At 39.6% G+C, this 14,286-nt stretch overlaps 1 protein-coding gene across 2 annotated transcripts in view; it reads right to left on the bottom strand.

Annotated features, from left to right (window-relative positions):
• Positions 1–14,286, bottom strand: part of DTWD2 (DTW domain containing 2) — a 1,229,961-nt gene that overhangs the window by 849,578 nt on the left and 366,097 nt on the right. For both annotated transcript variants that reach the window (XM_044059647.1, XM_044059646.1), the window contains exon 3: positions 13,912–14,006. In XM_044059647.1, the coding sequence (XP_043915582.1) occupies positions 13,912–14,006 (95 nt within the window). The remainder of the gene's footprint in view (positions 1–13,911; positions 14,007–14,286) is intronic.

Below are 14,286 nucleotides of genomic sequence, written 5' to 3'. Positions count from 1 at the left end.
GCAACCCCCTTTGGCTACAAGCTGTCAGGATTTAGCATCTATGTGTCAATAATACACACACACACACACACACACACACACACACACACACACACACACACACACACACAGCATTGCTGAGATCTCCTGAAAGTCATAAAATAATTTCAAACCTCCACCATTCCAGAGCACTAATTAGTTCACCCCTGAACTAGTCCATTACTTTAAAGTCTGAGGTTAATACAGGATTAGAAATGACACAAGACACCAAAGCTCAAACTTAACAATTTATTAAACAAAAGCTTACTAAATAAACAGTAAAACTAATACTGGATAAACAGAAAAAACAATAGATCATGTACTTACAAGCATATGCATAAACATCATCATATTTGCCACTGATAGAGAGACTTCAATCCTATCCAGTGCAGCTATCTGTTCAGTCAAGGCAAGCCCGACACTGGCAAAATGTCTCTAAGATCAGTTCAGGCTGGTGCTGTGATCAAATCCGGATGATGATGATGTTCATTTTAGCCTTTGAGCTTTTTATAGTCTTGAACAAACAACAGGGTCAACAGGTTCAACTAATGACATATTGATCACAAGCTCATCATGAGTTGATGGAATATTGTAGAAAATATGACATTACAAGATCATCATGAGTTAATGGAATATTTTAGAAAATTACAGATAATTTCCTAAGTTGTAAACAAGTCTCGTAATGTCTGGTCTTGTGCCTTACTTCCCTTTTTCAAAGAACAGTTAGCTCACAAACTTGTGATATAGTTCCTCCTTGAAATCCCCACATTTTGATAAACATCTTTTAAGCTGATAAACAACTTTTAGGTTAACAAAGTTCAGTAATACCAGTAATCAGTGAGCAAGGCCTGCTCTTAAGCATATTGTATTGTTACAATATTAGCAGCATATAGTGCGATAGTGGCATGTCAGATCTAGCAATAATCAGTCTAGCAATAATTAAACATACACAGTGATATGTGGCTCGAGGCGTAACAAAAACTGGTAGACTGTGTGGATCCGTCACAGGCCACCCCTTGCATCGAGCAACATACGTTGTGTATCCCTTATAAGAGTTAAAACTGACAACATCAGTTTGTACCTTCTCATCACTTTACAGTAAATACAGCATGATATTAAGCAAAATAACACTGAAACTATTGTGGTCAAAAGCAAAGGATGCAATAACAAATGAAACCACACTGAAGCCTTAGATGACCACATAAAAATATCATACCAATGCGAAACAGTTATATCCTGTACTTCGTTTGCAATTTTTACAATGGTACCTTTGTCTTTAATCATTTTAATCACTGTCTGATGCGCATCATTTAGTGTTTTATTTAAAAGTTGCAACACTGTTTGTCCTTTCTGCTTAATCTGTTGGAAGTCCAGGTGGACTAGAGATGGCCATCTAAAAGTGTATAATGGTTCTATGCTAGCATTAAATGTGACGTCCATCTATCTAGTCAGTCTAATAAGTTCTCCAGTACAAAAATCAATAATTGCATGGATATTACTTTTACAGTATGCTCCACCAGTTGTGATTATCCCATCACTCCAGGCTAATTTACAGGAGGATATCACACAAACAGTGGTATAATTTAGCTGGTAGATGTCTGTAGCATTTACTACATACCTGTGCCAGGTGCATTTCCCAGTTCCACTATGTAAGCATGGGTGAGGCTTCCTTTTCACCATCATGCATACCCACCCCTGGGACCAGGTTTCACAACCTGCCACATCAATGGGTACATCATTACAATCAATCAAAGTAGATTCAACTTGAGGTACCCACCAATTATTTCCAAAACTGCAAGGGCAATGTAACAAATGGACAGACTTGTTTTGTCCCTTTTTTACTAGCAAGATAGTCAAAAATCAGTATACACGACTTATTTTCACATGCAAAATCTATTGGCTTTAACCAATGATATAGTTGCAGTTCCCTTTGCCAATGGGCTGCCTTTTTAGCCCCCCAAGTTTGAGTGAATTGCAAATATTGTTGGTTGGCAGCCAACTGAGATAAGATACAAAAGGTCTGATTTACTTCTGCTGTGAAGTTATTTAGAATTTGTTCTGTATATGTATTTGCATGTCCAATCCACCTCCACAAGACAGTTTGAGTTAAAATACCATCTACAGTTCTTTGTTCCAGCTCGGGATCATGGTCTGCTAGTAGCTTAAAGGCCATATTTAGGTCAGTGCCCAAACGACTCAATTTGCTACGTAGGGTATCTATATCTACACTGTTTAGGAATCCAGTCCCTGTTCCGACCGCACCTAATGCAGTACCAAGAATACCTGTAACATCAAGTTTATTCCTTTTATATTTGTAATGTCTGTATTTGATATGCAAAGAATTAACCGGCCATAATTGTACAATTTTACAATGTGGATACCTGGTAGTAATATCAACTGCTGACATGTTAACTATCATTTTAATACATTGTATAACTCTAGCAATACTTACAGTTTTATATCCTCTTGTATACCTTACCACATGTCTCAAACCATCAAATACAGTTGAACTATTGTCCATGGCATATATTTCCAAACTCGGAGATAGGGTTTCCGCGGTGTCATTTTCCCTTTGAAATTTAGCTATGCAGGAGGAATCTAATGGAGACTTGGCTAGTGGAAATCCCGACTCATTTAGCCTTTGGTATAAACCTCCAAAAGGGTTGGAAACACATTTTACAGGATGTCTATCACAGTTCAGTCTACATACAGTTGTAATGTTCTCCATCTGAATGATGTTCCAAGTTAAGGCAGGTTTAGGTGTCACCGCATATAGATGATCTCCCAATTTCCAATAAAAGTCACAGTCCGCCATTAAATTTGCAATATCTTCCTCTTCGAATAGAGGGATAGGATCAAGACAGTCATATGGCCCATCTAAGTGTTGTCGTCAGAAAAGGTTGGCACCTTCCCAAACAGTGGCAATAATCTATGGAGAGGAAAGTACAATGGTTGTTTAGCAGAATCAAGTAATACTAAAACAGTATCACCAGGTCCATCACAAATTACAGTCCCATGTTCATTTGGCTGATTGGGTGTGGTCACTCTAACTTTTATTCCCAGCCATTTGCTTGGTTTAGTATCACAGTCTTGTAGTAAAATAACAGTATCTTGATGCATACAAATTTCTACTAAAGGTTGTCCTTTTTGAATCATCTGTGTCTTGTTATCTAAATTGATAGTCTTCACTATCACTTCTTGTTCTGGCTCCCATAATGTAAAAACCTCCCAACTTTCTCCCAATAGTCCTTTTTGCCCCCAGTGCCAATTTTCTGGGAGAAAGAGTTTCCAACTTGTCTCAACTAATACTATATTTTGTGCTGGCACCCTTTGTTCAGTAAATGCACATAGCCAGAACCGAGTTTGATCAGTATTTGTCAAAAGAGGGTATATGGCATTTGGGCTCAGCTTTTCTAGTTTTAAAATACAGCAGTTGGACCGAATGTCATTCATATGCATTTGCAAAGGAGTTCCTTGATGCTTTCGAGGCCTATTATTCAGCTGGCTCACAGCTAATTCTAATACCTTTGCCCAGCCTCGTAATGTTCTATCATTTGTATTCTTTCGGATTTGTTTTTTAAGGAGCCCATTATACCTTTCAATCAAACCAGCAGCTTGAGGATGATATGGGATATGCAGCACCCATCGAACTCCATTTTCTTTTGCCCATTCTTGAACCTCTGCTCCGGTAAAATGGCTGCCTTGGTCACTTTGGATTTCACTGGGAATCCCATATGTCACACATAATTTATTCAATCCTTTTAACACTGCTTGCTGGTTTGCCTTTTTGCATGGGGACACCATTAGTAATCCTGAATAAGTGTCCACCATCGTTAGGCAATATTGCTGATTTTGATTCAGTGGTAAAGGACCAATAAAGTCTATTTGCCAGATTAGTGCTGGACGACTGCCTCGGTGAATGTGTCCACATGCTTCTGCTTGCAGCTGATTTTATTTCTTTGACAGATTTCACACTGCTTTATAACATCTGTAGTTATTTCCTTATTCAACTGATACCATGCCTTCATGCCCATTCTATTGTTGCATCTCTTCCCAAGTGCCCACTCTGATCATGGGCCCATCTTGCCATGCTAGCACTTTTGGCTTTCTCTTCAGCAATACGTACTGTGGCCATCTTATCTACCTGCTGGTTATGCCTCCTTTCATTTGTTACAAGTGATGCATGGGCATCTACATGTCCAACACTGATTTTGCATTGTTGAGCTTTTTCCCAAATCCGTTGCCAGTCTTCTGAACCTCCCCATAGAGGTCTGCCATGGATTTTCCAATTCTGTTGTTGCCAGGCAGGTAACCAGGTTGTCAGTCCCTTAAAAACTGCCCAGCTGTCAGTGTAGATGTACACTTTATCTCCAGGTGATAAACTATCGATGACCAGGGCAACAGCTCGTAATTCTGCCTGATTATTTGAACCGGCAGTGCCTTCATCAAATAACACAGTTTATGTTTGTGGGCAAAAAGCCACCGCAGTCCAAGTCCTACCATTTGATCCAATTTTGGCAGACCCATCAGTAAACCATGCATGTTTCTGTTTTTCTGCGTCTAAATTATCAAATGGTAATGCATCATCCAGAATTACCAGTCCAGCCAACTGTTGTTGTACTTGAGATACTCCAGGCATGATGTTGGCCCTTTCTTGTAAATACCACTTCCACTTCTGTACAGTCAAAGATTGTGCTATCAGAGTTTTCATCAAATTATTATCTCGTAACCACCCTGGATTGGGTAGTCTATCTTAACTGTCACTGTTTGTTATTTATTATTCCTTCCACATGAATCAATGCTGTGTACACTGCTAGCACAAGCTGCTCAAGGGGGCTATATCTCACCTGCGCTCCAGTCAGAGATTTGGACCAAAATCCCAAGAGTTTCTTTTTCCCAGTATCATTCTTCTGCCACAGCCCCAAGACATAAAATTATTGGCAACTGTTACTTCAAGGATAAAAGGTTGCTGTGGATCAACTGGGCCCAGCCCCACACTCTGCTGTAGGGCCTTTTTTGCTTCTTTGAAAGCCGTTTGTTGCTTGGGACCCCACTGAAAGTCACATTTTTTCCTTGTTACATAGTGAATGGGTCGCAAAATCAGTCCGAGATGAGGTACAAATGCTCTCCAAAAGCTCATTGCTCCCAAAAAGGCCTGTGCCTGCTGTTTTGTTTTTGGGACTGCAATTTTTTGAATACTCTCTAGTGCTGCTGCAGGAATTTCCCTTTTCACTCCATTCCAAATCATACCAAGGAATTTTACTGCTGTCCCTTGTTGTGTTTTATTCTCATTTATAGCCCACCCTCTGTTCTGAAGGTGCTGAATTACAGTTTTTAATGCGATATCTACATCAGATTTTTTTCCAGCAATCATTATGTCATCAGTGTAATGGAAAATAGTCACTTTGTCCAGCTGTAACTTGGCTAGGTCTCTAGACACTAGTCCATGACACAGGGTAGGGCTGTGCAGATATCCCTGTGGTAACACTTGGAAGGTATACTGCCTCCTCTCCCAGGTAAAAGCAAATTGGGCTCTGCTTTCTTCTGCTATCGGAATGGAGAAGAAGGCATTTGCTAAGTCCAAAACTGTATGATATGGTCCAGCAGATGAAGACAATTTTTCCACGATCGTAACAATGTCTGGAACAGCTGCCGCTAAGGGTGGGGCCACCTTGTTCAGACCTCGATAATCTACAGTCATTCACCATGATCCATCAGGTTTCTTTACTGGCCATACCGGACTGTTGAATGGACTCACTGTTGGCTCAAGTATGCCAACCCGAAGCAGTTCTCAGATCGTCTCAGTGATCTCAGCGTGCCCACCTGGGATACAATATTGTTTGATGTTTACTATTGTTTTAGGTGTGGGAATATAAAGCGGCTCCCACTTAGCATTGCCTCAGACTACAGCCTTAACTGCGTTGACTGAACAATGCCGCACTCCAAACCTAAATGGCCCTACAGTGGTTTCTAAGGTTCTACCCTTTAACACATTTATTCCTAAAATGTGCTCAGGTACTGGAGCTATTACTGCTTTAAGGAAAATAGGAATACCATCCCCAAAAGCTATTTTGACCTTGGTTTTGGTACCTAGTGTTTTTGCCCCTCCATAACCATCAATCTCTACATATTGTTCACGAAATTTATGGGGGTTGCCTGCAAAAATGGTTACTTCTGAGCCTGTGTCTACCAGAGCTATCACATGTTGTGGCCCTCCCCTCCAAAAAATGGTAAGGTGTACGTAAGGGCGTCAGTCCCCAGGTGTAATTGCTCTTACTGTACCCCTAGCTACTGGGGACTTGCCTACTAGTCAATTTGTCTCTGTTTTTTCCACCGGGGTTCTCCATTCCTTTTCTCCCCAATCTCTCTCATCACTAAACTCCCCCTTTTGCAAATGTGCTAGCTCCTCATCAGTAAGGATGTCAGGATATAATTGATTCCACCCTACCCTCCCTTCAGTAGTACTTCTGGTTGGACTTTTCGTATGGGGTTTGCTTTTTGCCTGCAGAGCCTGAGCCTTTTTCTTTTTGTTTTTGCTTCCACTTTTTATATAATTCCTCAGTAGCTATCCCATCTATTTACGCAACTTCTACCCCTCACCTTAATAGATCCAGAAACATTTGCTTTCTTGTAACTTTTTCATCAGATTTATCTTTTGATTTCTCTGTATTTGCCTTTCTAGCTCTTCTCTGTTCTTCTTCTTCCACTAGTTCTGCCATTTGATTTAGAGTGGCTATTACATCCCATATCTGCTGACCTACACAGCCTGCCAGGGCAGCCATCAGTTGCCCTTTCCACCACTGTGGTGCATTTTTGATCAATTTACTCCTCATATTGCTGGTCATAATTTGTGCATCTGGTCCTTTTGGAAGTACTAATGCCCCATTCCTTAATTCCAATGAATAAATGGTAGCCAGCATAGACATTTCTCTTAACTGTTGTACTGCCTCTGCTATTGTTTTCCAAGGTTTATGTTCATCAGCTACCACTGTAGCATCAGGCCAAGTAGCTCGGAAAGCCGAGGCTAACCACACCACCAGTGTATTCACCTGGGGATCATCATGGTTCACATTGTTTACTATTTGCTTTAAACATGGGTGGAACACCAAACATGCACACTGGTGCATCTCTTCAGCATTTAGAGACTCTGCTTCTCCCCCTGTGTCCCAAACCCGAAGAAACCATGCTAAAACAGTTTCCCCTGGCTTTTGCTTATAGATTTGGATTATATTCAATAATTCAGCTTGAGTATAACTCCGCACCTCAACCTATTGTTGTGGTGCCACTCCCCCAGTATACTGTCCATTTTTTTCAATAACTGGGTGTGTCTCCACTGATGAGGAATTTAGTATTTCAAAATCACTATCACCCTCATCAGTTGACGGGAGATCACCTTCCCACTTCTCAGGATCAAACTCTGCCTTACACAGCAAAGCACGAACCCAAGGCCTTGAGGGTGGAAGGCGTAGTTTTCTCCCATTTTGTTGTCTACGCTGTTGAATTATTCGAGTAGCTAGAGTCACTGAATTAGATTTCCAGCATTCAGCTTCTTCTCCTACGTTACCAAGTGCCATATTTGCCTTCTCCAAGGCATCTCTATCTGATCTGTGTGTATGCGTGTGTTCTTTACATTGCTTTTCTAACTCTAGGATTTTTTCTTTTAGTTTCTCTACATCTCTATCTAACCTGAATTGCCTCAAAGAACAGCCATCCAGCTGCTCCCACGCCTTCTTTCACCTTTTTCCCCTTATCATCCAATTTTAGCTCCGATAAAGCTCTAGCTAGACTATCAGGGTCTGCCTTAGGTCTTTCTTGCAAAGGTTTTGGGGAAGGAGGGGGTGAAACTTGACTTAATACCTTAGCAAGAGGATCCCACTTCCCAAACAATGTTGGCAACATAGTATCAATGCCCAACTTATTTGGGGTGCCTGACACAGCATCCTTCTTACCTATGCCTATATGTTTTAAAGGAAAAAACATTGGTTGTGTTGTGACATTTCCACTGTAAACCTCAGACCCTGCTCGCTGCGCCAAATGAACTAGTCCGTTACTTTAAAGTCTGAGGTTAATACAGGATTAAAAATGACACAAGACATCAAGGCTCAAACTTAACAATTTATTAAACAAAAGCTTACTAAATAAACAGTAAAACTAATACTGGATAAACAGAAAAACTAATAGATCATGTACTTACAAGCATATGCATAAACCAAATCATCTTTGCCACTGATAGGGAGACTTCAATCCTATCCAGTGCAGCTATCTGTTCAGTCAAGGCAAGGCCGACACTGGCAAAATGTCTCTAAGCTCAGTTCAGGCTGGTGCTGTGATCAAATCCGGATGATGATGATGTTCATTTTAGCCTTTGAGCTTTTTATAGTCTTGAACAAACAACAGGGTCAACAGGTTCAACTAATGACATATTGATCACAAGCTCATCATGAGTTGATGGAATATTGTAGAAAATATGACATTACAAGATCATCATGAGTTAATGGAATATTTTAGAAAATTACAGATCATTTCATAAGTTGTAAACAAGTTTTGTAATGTCTGGTCTTGTGCCTTACTTCCCTTTTTCAAAGAACAGTTAGCTCATAAACTTGTGATATAGTTCCTCCTTGAAATCCCCACATTTTGATAAACATCTTTTAAGCTGATAAACAACTTATAGGTTAACAAAGTTCAGTAATACCAGTAATCAGTGAGCAAGGCCTGCTCTTAAGCATATTGTATTGTTACAATATTAGCAGCATATAGTGAGGTAGTGGCATGTCAGATCTAGCAATAATCAATCTAGCAATAATTAAACATACACAGTGATATGTGGCTCGAGGCATAACAAAAACTGGTAGACTGTGTGGATCCGTCACAACCCCAATGATAATGCAGGAAGCTTTCTAGTACAGACTTTTTGTCTCTGGCTACAACGAGAATTTTAAGATAACATCATTGTGGCCTAGCTCCAGTAATTTAGTTTGTTACTATTTTCAAAGACAGCTGGAGCTGAGCTTAACCTCTTCTCTTCCAGTATCCTCTGTTAACATATACGTTTAATTTATAACAATACATTCAAGACCCTCTGTCCGTACATTTTTACACAAGCAACTTTACAAATACGTTTTTCATCACAAGCATCTTTACATTCTTTAGAAAATTCCAGCCAGTTGTGTTGGCATATGTTGCACATCCACTGCCCTACTTCTCCTGGCATAGCTGACAATACCTCAAATTGTCACAGAGGTATTTAGGTGTATGGATTAAAAAGGCTTCAGTTATAGCAGTTAAGGATATGTGGAAAGAGACTAAACAAAGGATAATACAAAATCTGAGAAGAATTTATGAAGGAGAGGAAGAGGGCTATGGTTACGTGAGATAGACTGATCCTTGCACTGGAACAAGGTTATTTAGGAATACATGATTTAAAGGGATAATTTACAGCCATAGAATTAAGGTTCATAACACAAACAGAAAGTTATAATTCAAAGTGGAGGAGGAATGATGATGAAGTGGGGGAGAGTTCAAGAAATTATGAGAGTATGTGGGACTCTGGATAAAGATCCTTAAGGAGAATAACAACACGCATGCAAAACATTATATTCATAAAGTAACAGAAAGTATTCTAAGAACTAAGCTAACATGAGACTGGAGAAAGGAGATTTTGCAGATAAGGATGACTGCAAATAGGTGTACAAAGAATAGGCAGGGGAGAGCTGGAATTTACATTATAAAACTGGCAAAGAACCAAGGTATTTGTAGCACATAACTAGAGAGGGAAAGGTAAGGAAGGGTAACAGAATGGGATGATATGAATTGAGACATATCTACTTTTAGTACCTTCTCTAGTAATTATTCCTTTTTTTAAAAGCAACTCCCGTTTTAGATTCCATTAAAAACTCAATCAGTGCAGGTCTTTCATTTACGATTCCCCTAGCCCTTTCTCTTTGTCTGCACTCATATCAATCCCTGATAGGGAAGACAATCACTAGTCTGCATCCAAATGTATTATTGGTCTCCTCCCATTTTTTACCTTTCCTTCTCTAAATATTTGTTCCCAGTACCTTGGTTCTTTTGCCATCCTAGCCTGATAGGCTGTCCTGACCTTGTAAGTGGCCTTGTTGGGTTTAACTCTTAGTTTCTGTTTAGTTTAGTTAGCTCTTGTCATTAAGATAGTTGCTTTTTTAGATTTTGGCCAAGATCCTTTTTTTATTTTGTTACATACCCTGTTAAGATTAGGATTCCACTAGTGTGATTTGTTTTTGAGGTTTGTTTGGGCTTACATCTGGTAGGTACAGCAGCCTCAATGCAGCCATTTATATAGTTAAACAGGGTTTCTGTGAACAATTCTGCTGCAAACTGAGGGTTTGGAGGGGCACTAAATGCAAACTGTCGCTTAATAGGATATAGTTTGCTTTAGAATAGCCTGTAAGTTTGAGGTCATGTATATATCCCACTTTACAGTGGAGTAGCTGAAGTCACCAATGAATATGGTACTGGGTTGAATGGTGAGAGCATCCAGTAAGTCCAAGTATGAGCTATACGTTTCTTAGGTCACAGAGGATGACTTAAGCTTGCAATGATATGATATGGGAATTTGCTTAAGAAAATTTTAACATGAAGAAGCTCAAGGATGTCATCCTGTTTGACTAGTCTTGAGGTGAGTTTGTTGTTGATATAGCCTAAGATACCTATACTTTTGGTCCCTGCCTGTGAAATAGCTGGCCTAAATGCGTGGAAAGCATTGTAGCCCTGAACTGATGGGGTGCTCCACATGGCTTTAAACCATGTCTCGGTAACTGCAAAAATGTCCACATTCTCTAGGGTGAGTAAGAACCTGAAGGGAGTGGAGTTTCTTGTTTAGGCTACTAGCACTGCACAGTAACAAATTCAGATTTCCTTGGGTTGGTTTTGTGAAAGTTTTATAAGTCTGGCATTGCCTAAAATGGCCACTATGGGGAAGGACAATGTTTTCGCCAATATTCAAAACTGTACAGGGAACAGGTGAAGACCATCCTTGGCAAAGCAATGTGATCTGCTGACCATATCCTCACATTCTGACAAACATTGTGCCCCCCAATGACACCAAAAAACAAAGGCAATTATTGAAGTCATTCACCTTTTCTTCATATTGTAGCATCATTAGTGAAGGTAGAATGCTGCTCAATAAAAATCACAAACCAGCCTGAGACACACAGCCCGAGGGACACAGGTCCACAGAGGTATATGTCAGGTCATTTACACCCACATGATGTATGACTGAGTCATACTGGTAATTGTGGTCTAATGACTTGACTGCATGGGTGATTTGGTGGATTCTGACCCCTGATACACAACTGACCATCATTCCTTTATTTTAGCCTAGTCAGCAAGGCATCTGTATGGCTCACAATGAAGTCTCCTATGACTAAAATACTGGGTAGAGTATTGGCTTGCCATATGGGCTTTCTAGTTGAGGTTTCAAAGAGTATGGCTGTATGTGTTGTGTTGGGTGTTGTTTTGGTGGAGTGCTATTAGGGTTGATGAGGATTCTTTTGTAGGACAAATGTCTAGGAGGTCTTTGGGGTTTTGGAAGGGTGCTTTTAAGTGCCTCAGCATACGGTGGTCTATGTGCTGGATCAGTATTTTGTGAGGTGGCTGCAATGCTTATGTTGCTGACAACCAGATCGTTGTTTTGAGTGGTTTTGTGTGACAGTCTTGCCTCCAGTGACATTGTGTAATCACACCTCTCACATACTGTATCCATTTCTCTATGGATTAGCTGGTTGTCAGTTGATGTGTGACAATTCCTATATTGTCTCAAGATGCCTGTATCTACCAAGCAGTTGGCAGAAAAATTGAGAAAGTGCTCATCCATGATGTCAGGTCTTTTTTAAGTGAATTACAAACAGGTGGTACAGCATGGGTTTACAGCAGGCTAACTTGGGTGCTGTGAGGCTAAAAACTACAGCTAGTCTACGTAAATCTGAATTTGTGCAGAAGTCCTCCTCAGCACCCAGACAAATTGCTGTAAAACTAGGTAAAGTTACAGGAGATGTTCTACAGAGAAAATTTTGTTTCTAGAGTGCCTACAGCTATACAAGGCACTGTTAAAAGCCACTATGCAACAAGAAGGGTAATTTATAGACTCAAAAAGGTGACTAAACCAACTAAAAAGCCCTCAGGCTAATGAAACAATCTCACTTTAAGTCTTCTGTTGTGTTTCCCAACTCAGACAGACCAGGCTACCTTTCTACTGCCAAGTGGAGTTGCAGTCCCAGGCTTACTAATCCCACTTTAGTTAGGCAAATGTGAAAGGTACCACATTTAAATCAAACAACTAGCTACAATTAGTAAATACAAGACAAACCAGCAATAAAGAACACACACTTTAAAGTGATTTGAAAGAATACTAGCAGTATCTAGACCAAGGAAAAGCAAATCATTTTACAGTGATGAAATGCAGACAAATTTATTAAATAGGGTTGCCACCTATCCATTTTTTTTCTGGACTATCCGGAATTCAAACTGATTGCTTGGTAGTCCAAAAAAACACTGTACAGGCTCTGGTATTTTTCTATTTTAAATAACAAACAGACTATTGGAGTTTGTTAAATCTCCAATTACACTGTGGTTTGATATAAGAAAAGCATCATTGAAGCAATTTGATTGCGTCAGAAACCAGGAAAAAGGAATGCTCCACCTCCCTTGGTATTCAACTGACAAGAAATGGGCAAAAAGTGGGTGGGGTAATGGGGAGAAGATAGATGGGGGTCAGGGGAGGGGCAACGTGTGTGGCTTTGGTCTGGTTGTAGCTGCAATGAAATGTGGCAACCCTAGAAAATAATTTGAAAATACAGCAGCAGTCTTCAGAAAAAAAAACAATAGGCTAGAGATGGTTAAAACTCTAGCCAGTAGATTTTACTATTGTAGACCTGCAGAAAAATCCCCACAAGCTCTAGTTAAAATTTACACAGCTGGCCAAAGTTGGCTTTTTGCTTTACGCTTGAAAAGTGACTAAAACACAGAATTAGATGGTGAATGCTGATTATTCCATTTAAGAGCTCACAAAAATAACAATGGATATGTGAAACCCAAACCAGGTTATAGCTGTAACTTCAAAATCAGAGGAGAGATAGTAAGTGAATAAAACACCTAAGAGCAGCAAAGAAACAAACTGAAGGGCACTGAAAACTGTAAAAATGCCTTCAATCAATAGCTTTCACGTCATATTCAAACCAAAAACAGAACAGGAACAACACAAATCTCATTTAAATAGGAAGACAAGTGCAGTAGTTTAAATGTACTTCACTGGATGCAAAATGGAGTCCAAATGCTTTGTTTGGTATTAGTATGAGGAAAGCTCTGCAGCTTCCGAGAGCCCGGGGTACTTCAAAATGATTTAATGTACAAAATCATCAACTAAAGCAAAAATAAAGCAGCAGTACTCTAATATAGTTAAATAAAGTGCAAAATAGTAAAATAAATCACTTATCTGCCAAAGAAGGAATAGGAGTAATTCAGGACACCGTAACTGTGGCAAGGACACCAAGCAGATGGGAGCTCTGGAAATAAGAGCCAGAAACAACTTGTAGTACGGGGGAGGGGGGTAACTAAAGAGCAGTACTAGTTTAATGAGTGAGTTCTCAGTATTATGGCTCTCTGGAAAACACTGGGAGGGAAAAGTACTTAAATAGCTTACACAACTGATGACAGCAATGAAAGAAGGGAGGGAGGGACTTTGGAAGTCATACAACCATAAGGGGTGAATGCAAGAAACACTGGCTTTTAAAACCACAACAAGCAAAGGGTGGGAGGTTTACCATTCAAGAATGAAAAACAAGCAGTAAAATTTTACTCCAAAGTTAAAAAAATAAATTACTTTTGTTCTGTTATCAATCAAAAAACAAATATTACCTGGTTTCATTAAAGCGTCGTCCAATCAAGACTTTACACTTGTCAGGGGGAAGGCAAGCAGCTAGTAGTGGTACAGTCCTTAATACCCTACTTTCCTGTGAGTGAAAAAAGAGTGGGTGAATACTACCTGGAACAAATTAGAACCTTACATTCCTGTAAATTTCAGAAGGGTTACTAAAACAAAATAATGGTCACAGATTTATGGGGCAGGACATGGAAGGTCAGCCCCTCAGATCCATAAAGGATCTTAATCTTTAACTTCTATTAAAACAGTCTATCAACAAAGAAAAACAAAAATGTTATTCAAGCTATACAACCATATATAAAATTGTTTCTATATATTTTTATATACATATATACAAGCAGAAACACTCA

This window comes from Protopterus annectens, chromosome 17.part0 (assembly GCF_019279795.1).
Source record: "Protopterus annectens isolate FY-2018-M chromosome 17.part0, PAN1.0, whole genome shotgun sequence".
NCBI lineage: Eukaryota > Metazoa > Chordata > Ceratodontiformes > Protopteridae > Protopterus > Protopterus annectens.
The sequence above is the reverse complement of the archived record's forward strand: the minus strand, read 5'-3'. Positions and strand labels throughout refer to the sequence as shown.